Raw genomic sequence first — 11,665 nt, 5'->3', positions numbered from 1 at the left:
ACCCTTTTGCATACTTGAGCCCGGAATTCGCGTTCCACAGAGATTAGGAAGAGGACAAATGTTTCGGATGCTGATATGAGACCGCCTCTATTGCGTGTAATGAATGAGAAATATAGTACCTTGATATAAGGCTTTATTCAACTTAAATTTAAAGCACTCTTAGAATGAATCTAAAATAATATAACACAAGCAAATGTTATTAAACAAGAAAACAAATACGTATCGAATTGCTGATGCTAACAGTAAGCGGCTCAATAGTTAAATGAATAAAGTTGAAAGAATTAACACACTACATCTACAGCACAGCAATGATTGGTGTCTGATTTAAAACGCCACAGCAATCATCGCTTGACTGCAGCTGTATAAACAAATAGATACATTGAGTTGCATTTCCAAGTTATCACATTGCGCTCTTCAAAGCAATTGGGAAGATCATGCCTCGAAGCTTGGTTTTGGCACCAGAAAGCACCTTTTCCACCTAGACCCTTTATTCCCCATTTTAGCAACCCCCCAGCTAGGTCCTCAATCATCTTTTTGTCGCCTTTGGTTATTGACGTTTGCATGAATGGTTCAGTTACTTGGGTTACTTGAAACGCTTCTTTTATAATTTTCGGTGCTGCAGTTTTGATTATGCGTTTTAGGTCCAAATGAGAGATTTCAAAATTGTTCGAATGTGGCTTTTGCAATTTTTCAATGTATTTAGCTGTCACTTTACTTCTGGATTCTTCCCTAGAAATTTCCATCATATCCGCTATAACATCTGCCCATAGTGGTGATTCCTGATTTAATGTGATGTTCAAATCATTCAATGCAGTCTGCAGTGTCTTCTTGCAATCAACACTTCCGTAGTCGATTTCTACTACAGATATGCCCCATTTTCCTTCTATCTCGTCATCAAGCTGTGAAATATATAAAATCGGGTCTAAAACAGTGCCGGAGTGCTTGAATAAAGAAAAACAAATGTGATGTAAAAATACTGACCAAAATTTTAAGCAAAACAAAAACGGCCTCCACTTTCATATATTAAACTACGGTACTATTATAGGGCAACAAAGATTCGACCCTATCTGCGTGTCCACACACCCGTGTTATTGAACACACGTTAACAGAGTGTAACTCCGATCTTGACTCCTTCAGAGGCCAAAAAGCACACAATGTATTGAATGCCAATTGTTATATTGTAAAGTTGCACAATCGAATTGATTCAAATAACGAATTACACTTGAAACCCCTAAAGCAAGTATATGTGATGAAACCAAATTTCTAACTAACAAAGAACGGCAAAGACAAGCTACACTGAGTGAGAGAAATATATCATAAAGGAAATGAATTGGGACAACGACCTTGTTTCAGGCAAATAACATGCACTACTAACAATAAGTGGTGAAAATATTAAAATACACAGTAACTATCCTTATGTACTTGCTACACAATTCCCCCCGACAATGAAAAAAATTAGTTTGCTAATTTTTAAATTTTGTAAGACTAGCTAATAACGATTTCTGATTGAATAATATGTCGTAAAATTTGCCATGTATTGGTGTATTTAATTCTGCATCAAAGTCGCTGATGACCAACTAATGCAACGACACAGGAAAACCAATTTGATTGAGATACCTCCGGTTGAAGGATCTTTTGCGGTGAAATCTACAGATTTTCACGAAATCTTCGATAACACCCAGAACTAAGCCATTGCGTTTGGACAATCGACTTCTTTCTGCTTTGTAAAATAATGAGCGTAATAGTTGATTTGAAGAATAATGTTGACGTTAAGATTTCGTTCGTTGAAAACATTCCTCTAAGCTTTGAAAACCTGTCCAACTCTCGGATTTTTCAATCTGGGAAGATTGTCCGATGAATTGAAATGTAACAAGAGTGTGGTAGCGTTGAATTTCGGAGAGTCGCGGGCCCTGCAAACTTTCGTATCATCAACGTTCCAGACAAATGTAAACGCACCTTTCCGGCAAAACCCGGAATTGGGTGAGCATTGGCTTAAATCAGCTAGGGGAGAGTGAAGTTTTCGTGTTATGTGATTGAAATAGAGAGGACCCTTCCACGCGGGTCACGAGTATTTGGGTTCGACTTGGTTTCCAATGATGCTGAAATAGATGATGATCGACTTGAGAGAATAAAGTAGATGTTCGTTCGTACGTTCGTCAAACAGTAGGTCGCTAAATGCTGCTTCTTGGTGTAAAAAAAATCGGCTTGCGTAGATAATATCAATGTTTTTTTTTTTTACGTAGCTTGCTTTGTCGATAAACACATTTGAAAATCCAGTAATAATATGAAGCTGTCCTGGTAACTTTAAATTGTAATGAGGCGGATTGAGCTGCTGAAGTCCATATCTCCTGATCCGGTTGACACACAAAATATATAGTTATAATATATAGGTTGATAATGAGACACAAATTCAAAGAATTTGGGCGTTGATGCTTGGAAAATGAAAATACACGAGCGTGAACTCGGGCGTTAAACTTGAAGAGTTGAAGTTGAGTTAGTACTGTCTGATCGTAGGAGGTCCTGGTCCAGATTCCTCGTTTTGAGTCAAAAATCTACCTTGTTCTGGCCTTCTTGACTGCTTAATAAATTGACATACCGCCAAAGACTGCAATTTGGTTGGTTGCTTGATTCCTGAAATGCCGACGTATTGTCCATTGACTCGATTGGTGATGAATTTCTTTTCCATTTTGATTGACGAAATTCCAGTTGCTGAATTGAAGTTGATTGCTTATTGATCACGAACGGGTATCACCAAAATATAGGGCAACAAAGATTCGACCCTATCTGCGTGTCCACACACCCGTGTTATTGAACACACGTTAACAGAGTGTAACTCCGATCTTGACTCCTTCAGAGGCCAAAAAGCACACAATGTATTGAATGCCAATTGTTATATTGTAAAGTTGCACAATCGAATTGATTCAAATAACGAATTACACTTGAAACCCCTAAAGCAAGTATATGTGATGAAACCAAATTTCTAACTAACAAAGAACGGCAAAGACAAGCTACACTGAGTGAGAGAAATATATCATAAAGGAAATAAATTGGGACAACGACCTTGTTTCAGGCAAATAACATGCACTACTAACAATAAGTGGTGAAAATATTAAAATACACAGTAACTATCCTTATGTACTTGCTACACTATAAACTCTTACTATTGATTCTTTCAGGATCAAAACCTATTTTAATAAGCAATCAGTACTATGTAACTCACGTCATCAAAAAATTCAAGCATTTTTTCCTCAGATAAATCCATTTTCATTCGAACTTTGAATACCGTTAACAGCGAGCAGCCTAAAATATACTGCAGACGACGCCGTGGTTATGAATTACCCACGCCAACACTAGATGACGCTGTGAACAACAGATCAGTATACGGCCTTCCAGGTATGTTAGTCGTTGGACCTTCCAGACTAGTTATATAATGGCTCTGTTTCAAATTTGATATTGACAGTCAAAACAATGATTTCAATTTAACATATTTCATCACACCTTAACCCTAAAACTCGCGAGTAATGACTTAGTTAGCCTTGATATCCCCTTGTTGGGGTAGGAGCGCGTTGAAAAAAAAAGTTAGCCGTCTGTGGGCGTTGAGAAAAAAAGAGAGCGCTTTGCTTATGTGTTTGGTCAATATATTCGTATTAGAGTCCAAGGGTTCCCAAACTTTATTGGCCGCGGGCCAAAATTAGAATCGAAAGGATGTTCGCGGGCCGGAAGAGTGTAGTGCCCGAAAGTGTGCAATGGTTTGGCTGGGGTTCTGTGGATTCACGTTTGACATTTTTTTAAACATGTTTGTTTGATTCATAATGGCGCTTTATGTCGTATTGATTTATAACTTGAATAGTTCGTTGGCTAAGTGGACAAATCGCTGAAGTGTGATTCTTTTCAATACAGAAATACGAACAATGCCATTTATCGGAGTAACATCTGTTTTCAGAGTCTTGTATATTATTTGACATCTCTAACCTTTCTTAAACGGCTGATAACTAAATTACTGCCCTATGTAATCCTAATACGGTACGTATAATTGAGATACCGGCATAATCGAATTGTTACCATGAACACGAGCTCAAACTGTGATAATGACATAACAATTGGCGGTTTCTAGATTGTAAACTTTAACAAAATCTATTTCATTGTTTCACTTAAGCTCGGCGGGCCATTTTAAATCGTTACGCGGGCCGGAGTTGGCCCGCGGTTTGGAAACCCCTGTATTAGACGAATATATTGGTGAGCTTAAAGTGTGATTCCGTTTTAAAAAGTTGTCAGTGATTTAGAAACATACCATATTCTATTGAAAATGGGGTTGTTTTTGACCGTTAATTTCCATTCTTATGAAAATCTTTTGCAATTAAACATTTACTTTTGTTGGGCAATCATTTGGCCTAACGATTTTATGCCACTTAAATAAACATCCGAATTACCCTACCTTCAAGGAATTCATAAAAATTGGAAGCCGAATTTTAAAACGACAGAGAGAAATAGAAGAATTTTACCTTAAGAATAGGAGAAGGATGAAGCGAGTCCCAACAAGATGAAAAATCTGTAACTTATAAAATTAATCAAAATTATGAACATAAAATAACATAACACTTTATTCTACATTGTTCATTCGTTCCATCTCTTGCCGCGTTAAATATATACTTTGTTTGAGCGCGCGTTTAATATATACTCGTATACCGTAATTCTTTTCAAAGTCCCTTCGTCTGTTGTTGATTCATTATGTCATCATTTTGATTAGTTTTTCGTGGATTTTTCACCTCATAATATTTTTAAAAGTTCGATTCGTATGTTCGTGAGCCATCATCAGTATTCGTCTTGTCGTTCCATGGTCGTTTAGCAATGTCCAACTGTTATTTGTCTTTAATGCATTGTCATCTCGTTATTTGTCGATTCTTTCTCGTCTGCAACTTGGAAAAAAATTGGCGATTAATGTTAGCTAATGGCCCCTGCGTTTAAGTTAGGAAGAATCGTGAATTGTACTTAACTTTGTTCCTCCGTAGATGTTGCAAGATCTCCGTTTGCGCAATCTGACTCCAGGCCACAAGAAGGCATGCTTATTTGGCCTCTGTTCAGTTGGGGTTAACTCCGACAACCCACGTGTAAATCCTTTTGGCAATTTGTTTAATTACTTAATATCAATGTTGACATATTATCTAGTTCGTTCACATGCGATAATCACCGAAAATTCCCTCAAAATAAATTTTGGTCAATTAAATGAAAGAATTCTTCACGGGTCAAGGGTCGAAAAAAATAATCATAGCTTAATATTGCTTAGTCATTTTCACAAATCGATTTCCAGTTACTGCGGCGTCATCATTTAATCGGTTTGCCTACTATTATTTGGAACTTCAGAGTGACAATTCCAGACTTTTGTTTCACTTTGGCAATTTGTAGAGGAAGGGTCGTGATGGTAAGTTTTGTTATTTTGTGCCACTCGTTCGTTTCCTCTTATTTAGTCATATTTCTGTAGTTGTTAATATTCCAGTACGTCCCCGGTACAGTCTGACAGTGCCGGGTATTTCTATTATTTTTGTTATTGCTGAGTATTTTCGTGTAGCAAGATAGCCCTGTGTCTGCCAGTTCATGGTTATCCATGTGGATTTCAGAATGTTAACAAGTTCAGAGATTGATATTCATAGTCTAATGTTACGGTAGGCTATATTCTGATATTCGTGATTTCCTTTTGCTGGCAGTACCGTATTCAGGTATTGCTGTACCGGTTTCGTACCCTGCGGTATTGTCCATTTTGCATATGACTGCATGGGCTTAGTGTTAGTTCTGTAGTTAGCCCATTAGCCTAGGCCTACAGGCCTACTTGTTTCAGATGTATAGGTTTCATGTTTCAGCTTCACAGTCTTCTGGCAGTCTGGTCTTGAGTGCAGAGGAAGGCTACAGATACTGAGATAGTCTAATAGGATAGGATTTACATATTTATCCCGGGGGAGCGGAAAGCCGATAAGACGGCTTATCCATATGGCGAACCATGGCCTCTCGTCCGGTTACCATTCCAAGTCGGGTATGGGATTAGTTATATTGTTTGTTTACGAAAGCATGGACTTGGTGGAGGAGGAAGCCGTTACCGACCAGCGGTTTCGTGAACCACCCAACGACAGCGAGTAGTCCAGCAATCCTCTCGCACATAATCATCCCTGCATGGGATTCGAACCCACGCAGAGTAATTAGAGGTGCGATGGCGAGCGTATTCCTAGCGCTTAGCCACACCGCCGCGCTGATAATAATAAATCTAATAATTTGTCTTCGAACAGCTGATGTCATTTAGATGGAGATTTAAAGTCGCACTTTATAGAATTAAAGCTTTGTTAAACTTTAGTGATGTTTGTCAGGTCTTTTCTGTATGGCCTGCAAAGGATGATTTTTATATGTACCGGTATAACATTAACATCTTTTCATCCCACAGACTTTTCTGATGATTTTTTCATGGATTGCTATTTGTCACAGACGTTACCTGCCAGCACTGGTACAATCCTAAACCTAACAAACCCAAATGTTCCATAAATTCAGATACAGATAGCCTATATTTTTACTGGCAAAATGACTGGAAATCCAAATCATATCTTGATTCATCCGTGGTCTGGAAAGTCTGTATTGGCTACCTTCCATTCCTCTTTCTCACTCCATACAGTAGTAGAAAAAGATATCAACAAAATTTATTATATACATAAACAGGAATCACAGGGATTATTACATTGCAATATGAAAGAAACATTATCTATACCACGTGAAGAAAATGATGATTTTGTTATTAATTCCACTTTGAGAACTGGATTCAAAGATGTACAGAAAGGGGTTGGATCAACTCATCCTATTGAATCCTCACTGAAAGATTACAGTGCTAATATGCTCAATATTAGAATGGACATGCTACGACGAACACAGGTATAATACATGATTTTGTTTTGTTTGATCAATTAATTTATCCAAATATTTGTTAAAATGCAAATAATATGCCTATGTTATCCTAGTTTGTTACTGCAATTGTCAAAATATTGAATATTTTTTAAGGGTTTGTATGCTCCAATACAACTTCAAATGGAAATAAACACAACAGCAAAAGGTGCACAAAGATTGCCTTGTTTACCATCTTCTCAGCTTTCCAAAGAAATCGTTTTGGGAGACGACATTATGTTATCACATCTTGATGTTTTTAATGGTAGGTTGTTGTTAGAGAGATATCAACTCAATGAAAGGCAATATATCGATAATAACAAGCCAATTAAGTAATGTTTCAAGGTTATTCTTTCATATTTTATTTTATTTCCCACTTTACTAATTGTACTTGATTTGTTTTAAAAGCTCATGTGTAACACCTGATGTACTTTAGTGCGAAAATATGACATAGAAACTTGGCCATTAAATAGAGTAAGATTTATAAGGAAATTTATGACAGTAGTCAGTAAGCCAATGTGAGATGTTCGAAAGAGTTACAGTAAAGCTAATGTGCGATAGGCTTGAAAAATACAGTGTTTTCGAAAACAAAAATTAATTGAATATATATATTGTAAATTGAAACTTGTTAGGACAACAAAATTCTTACTCATGTTTTGGAGCCCTTAATATTGACTATATTATATTGTAGGCCTATCCCTATGGTAAATCATCTCTAGTTTCCTTTGAGAATATTCACATAACTTCACACAAAAATAGATGGTCCAAGGTTGTCAGCATCTGGAGCCACAATATGATTATTGTATTCGTGCCAAGGATAGATAAACAGCACAAAAACTTTAATGTAAAAAAAAATATTTAATCATTGATCAATCCTTATATATCCACATTTAGGTAAGTCTTGATAAAATCTTAGGTAAGTTTTATTAAAGTTAAATGGGTTGCCATAAGCTGTGGTAATAAATAGTGGGTCCCAACTCTTAAAAAGTTTGGGAACCACTGACCTAAAGTATAGTTTATTTATAGATCCAAAAATGTTAAGTCTCTATTTGTTGTTCTTCTTTTTCAGATCCATTTCAGTCGGAAATAATGGGAGATCCGCATATTATGACGGAACACAGAGCAGGATTGAAACTATTATGATTACAACCTTATGAAACATTGATTTAATTTGGTAGATACTCTTGACTGACTGGAAATATCCCCAAAAGGGCTTTTTGATTGACCTGGTTACAATGAATGCAATGGTTGAAATGTTAACTTTCTCTGTTGTCATATACGTTTCTATTAAAAACAGATTCAAATCTGAATCAGCCTACACAGAACCCTATTTATATACATTGTTATAGATACATTGTTATAGAGATGGTTGAAATCCCCTTGTTTCTGATCAGAACGGCCAGAGTATCATAATTGTTCGGTTTGTTCGTATCCGGATTTTCGCAATGGATTACACAAACTGTTTCCTGATTATTTTATGCTTAGCAAAAACATATTGAATCGCGTCTTTCTTACAGTTCTGAAGCGAGTTTTTGAAATCGTGGCTTTGTATAAGCAAAATAGATGCTGCCAAGATTTTACGCAGTGATACTCATTTACGCAACTATTGAGCAAAACTTCAATACCAAACAAGAATACAAATTAAATTTCCTGAAATGTAAAATCAATAATTTTTAAGTTTTTGTTGTCCCCCTAACTTTGAATAAAGTTGAAAGCAGATTATATATAAGTTCTGCAGGGCCAATGTCGCATTTTGACATTGATGAATTTTCATCAACTGCTCTCAACATGGCATGACTTCTAGAGTCTAGCTCTAAGCTGAAATGTGTTGCAAGGTGTCTGCAATAGCTTACTACTAATTATCATTGAATTGCTGATTTTTTGTCTTGCCATTCACCCATTAGCAAATTCCAGATGCTCAGATTTATTTTTGCTCGATTTCTTGCGTTTTTATTACATCTCCTAATGGAGCTAAATCTCGATTTTTTGACTCGGAAGGGTTTCTCTCCGTTTGTTCCAAGCATTGTGGATATTTCTTCTCGGACTTGGCGAAACAACAACGCGTCTGCAATAGCTCAAACATTCTCGAATTTCGTCGGCACAATTACCATCTTTGAAATACCTTGTATCTCAGACTCCATCAATCATCGGAAGGCAGATAGATTTTCGAACAGAGGTTTGCGCCGATAATGTCGGTCTGGTTTCGGGCGTCCAAATAACCGTTTTTTCACCTTTCCTCTGTTAGGATAGGATAGGATGTTACATCAAGTTCAAGTTGTTTGTGAAGCTATCAAAGCTAGACCGAGTGATGATACAATTACTGGAATCTTTGTTGTTATTCGTGCATGTTGACATGTTCAGGATCCGATTGAATATCTGAAATAATTTTCCATATTGTTTTATCAATGTAATATCCCGTTCTGAATGAGGTGTCCAAGGGTGAGGCTCATTGAGATTTCTATTCAACATTTTATTCCGGGATAAAAATCGCTCATGTTGTCAATTTCATGAGCGACTGTGTGGTAATTCAATTCTTCTCTCTCGGAAAAATAATCGCTTCATCCTGTTGTGAACATTTCTATTTAGAACTGAAAGGATTTCAATTTGGGAAACATCTATAACAGTGGTTCTCAACCTTTTACTGACCGCGTACCACTTTACTGATTTTTACTCTGTCCGCGTACCACCGAAAAAAATATATATTTGGCGTGGGGAACAATGGCACAAGACCCATTCTATGGGAGCTTTTTATAATGTGGCACTACATTTTTTGTGTACTAATTCGCAAGATGGACGAAAACATGCCCATCTCGATTCGTTCGTGGACAATAGCAGGCGAGGGCAATCTTTAAAGACTGGGCTGGTCCATAGAACGTTTCTCCGACCCTTGACCCAAGACAAATTCTTACTATACTTTGCAAATTTTATACTTATTTTGAAAATGTTGTGATGTGTTGGCGCTTATAAGCTTATAGACGTGTTTAAAACCCCCACTTTCATTAAAATTAATCATGTACCGCTTACATGCACTGATAGCTTAGTTTAGACTAGCCTATTTTTTCGAAGCACGACTGAAAACTGACAAATAACCCGCAAGTCTACAAAAACGAGGCAATGTTTACTTTAGAACCATACTTGAGGGGCAGAAGGGACGGACTAAAAGTAGGCACTTGCAAATTAGGCACTTAGTAAAAAGGGCGTAATACCTTTTAAAACCATCATTAATTAGTTAAAAATGGTCGAATTAAATGTTGAAAACGCAAATTGCAACGGGCAAACTCAATAACAATATTTAAAACGTAGTATTAAAGGCAGTCGCACGCGCTTGGTCACCACATATGCTAGGCACATATTTAGGCACTTCGAAAAATAAAGAAAATGGCAATTATCACTAATAAAAGACAGAGACATAAACATATTACCCACACTGAGTAGCCTGGGTAAATATCCAATAGATGCACTTGAGTCTAGTACTGGAATTTAGAAATAATAAATTGTTACCGGTAGGCACTTATTTAGGCACTTCGGAAAAAAGGTGAAATGGACGTAGTAACTCCTAAAAAGGTAATGAATTAGTTCAAAATATTTAAATTAAATGTTGAACGCGAAAATTGCAACAGTTAAATCCAATAACGATTTTTAAAACGTAGTATTAAAGGGAGACGCACGCGCTCTGTCACCACGTATGCTAGGCACATATTTGGGCACTTCGAAAAATAAAGAAAATGGCAATTATCACTAATAAAAGACAGAGAAATAAAAATATTTCCCACACTGATTAGCCTGGGTAAATATCCAATAGATGCACTTGAGTCTAGTACTGGAATTTAGAAATAATAAATTGTTACCAGTAGGCACATCGAAAAAAAGGTTAAATGGGCGTAATAACTTTTAAAATGATAATTAATTAGTTGAAAATTGTCAAATTAAATATTGAACACGAAAATTGCAATGAGTGAACTGAATAACAATATTTAAAACGTAGTAGTAAAAGGAGTCACACGCGCTCGGTCACCACATATGCTAGGCACATATTTAGACACTTCGAAAAAAGAAGAAAATCGGAATTATCACCAATAGAAGACAGAGAAATAAAAATAATACCCACACTGAATAGCCTGGGCAAATATCCAATAGATGCACTTGAGTCTAGTACTGGAATTTAGAAATAATAAATTGGTACTGGTAGGCACTTTTTTAGGCACTTCGAAAAAAAAGGTGAAATGGACTTAGTAACTCCTAGAAAGATAATGAATTAGTTCAAAATATTTAAATTAAATGTTGAACGCGAAAATTGCAACAGTTAAACCCAATAATGATTTTTAAAACTTAGTACTAAAGGGAGACGCACGCGCTCTGTCACCACATATGCTAGGCACATATTTAGGCACATCGAAAAAAAAAGAAAATGGGAATAATCACCAATAAAAAAAGAAAATAAAAATATTAGTCAAAATGATTAGCCTGGGACTGGGTGAATATCCAATAGATGCACTTGAGTCTAGTAGTGGTATTTGAGAATAATAAATTGTTACCGGTAGACACCTTTTCCGTGTTTCCCCGAAATTAAGACAGTGTCTTATTTCAAATTTCTTCCTAAAATTACCACTAGGGCTTATTTTCGGGGGATGTCTTATATTTTAATTTATCAAAAACAAAATTACAAAGTAAAGAATTAAGATATTTTCAAATATGCAAAATATAAAATCCGATATCATTGGGTTTACTTGTTGCAATTTGCATATTAATT

The 11,665-nt window shown here is 36.3% G+C and overlaps 2 protein-coding genes across 2 annotated transcripts; one reads left to right on the top strand and one right to left on the bottom strand.

Moving 5' to 3' along the window:
- Window positions 1–341: 341 nt before the first annotated feature.
- Window positions 342–3,391, bottom strand: LOC120332779 (uncharacterized). Its single transcript, XM_078119070.1, has 2 exons — window positions 3,221–3,391; window positions 342–899 (listed from the first exon to the last, which is right to left on the bottom strand). The coding sequence occupies exons 1-2, from the start codon at window positions 3,266–3,268 to the stop codon at window positions 342–344; spliced, it is 606 nt and encodes a 201-aa protein (XP_077975196.1). The 5' UTR covers window positions 3,269–3,391.
- A 1,898-nt stretch (window positions 3,392–5,289) lies between these two features.
- On the top strand, window positions 5,290–8,240 carry LOC120332987 (proteasome maturation protein-like). The gene is made up of 4 exons (XM_039400332.2): window positions 5,290–5,419; window positions 6,697–6,906; window positions 7,033–7,180; window positions 7,985–8,240. Exons 1-4 carry the CDS (start codon window positions 5,417–5,419, stop codon window positions 8,056–8,058), a joined length of 435 nt encoding a protein of 144 aa, XP_039256266.2. The 5' UTR covers window positions 5,290–5,416; the 3' UTR covers window positions 8,059–8,240.
- The last annotated feature ends 3,425 nt before the right edge of the window (window positions 8,241–11,665 follow it).

Source organism: Styela clava, chromosome 13, assembly GCF_964204865.1.
Source record: "Styela clava chromosome 13, kaStyClav1.hap1.2, whole genome shotgun sequence".
NCBI classification, from domain to species: Eukaryota; Metazoa; Chordata; class Ascidiacea; order Stolidobranchia; family Styelidae; genus Styela; species Styela clava.
The sequence above is the reverse complement of the archived record's forward strand: the minus strand, read 5'-3'. Positions and strand labels throughout refer to the sequence as shown.

What these genes read in the sequence shown, in the direction of transcription:
- LOC120332779 (XM_078119070.1), bottom strand. Translation starts at nt 3,268, where the DNA reads ATGAAAATGGATTTATCTGAGGAAAAAATGCTTGAATTTTTTGATGAC. An exon ending in TGCTTGAATTTTTTGATGAC is followed by an intron (nt 900 to 3,220) that starts GTGAGTTACATA and finishes TATATTTCACAG; the next exon opens with CTTGATGACGAGATAGAAGG.
- LOC120332987 (XM_039400332.2), top strand. An exon ending in ACATGCTACGACGAACACAG is followed by an intron (nt 6,907 to 7,032) that starts GTATAATACATG and finishes ATATTTTTTAAG; the next exon opens with GGTTTGTATGCTCCAATACA. An exon ending in ACATCTTGATGTTTTTAATG is followed by an intron (nt 7,181 to 7,984) that starts GTAGGTTGTTGT and finishes CTTCTTTTTCAG; the next exon opens with ATCCATTTCAGTCGGAAATA.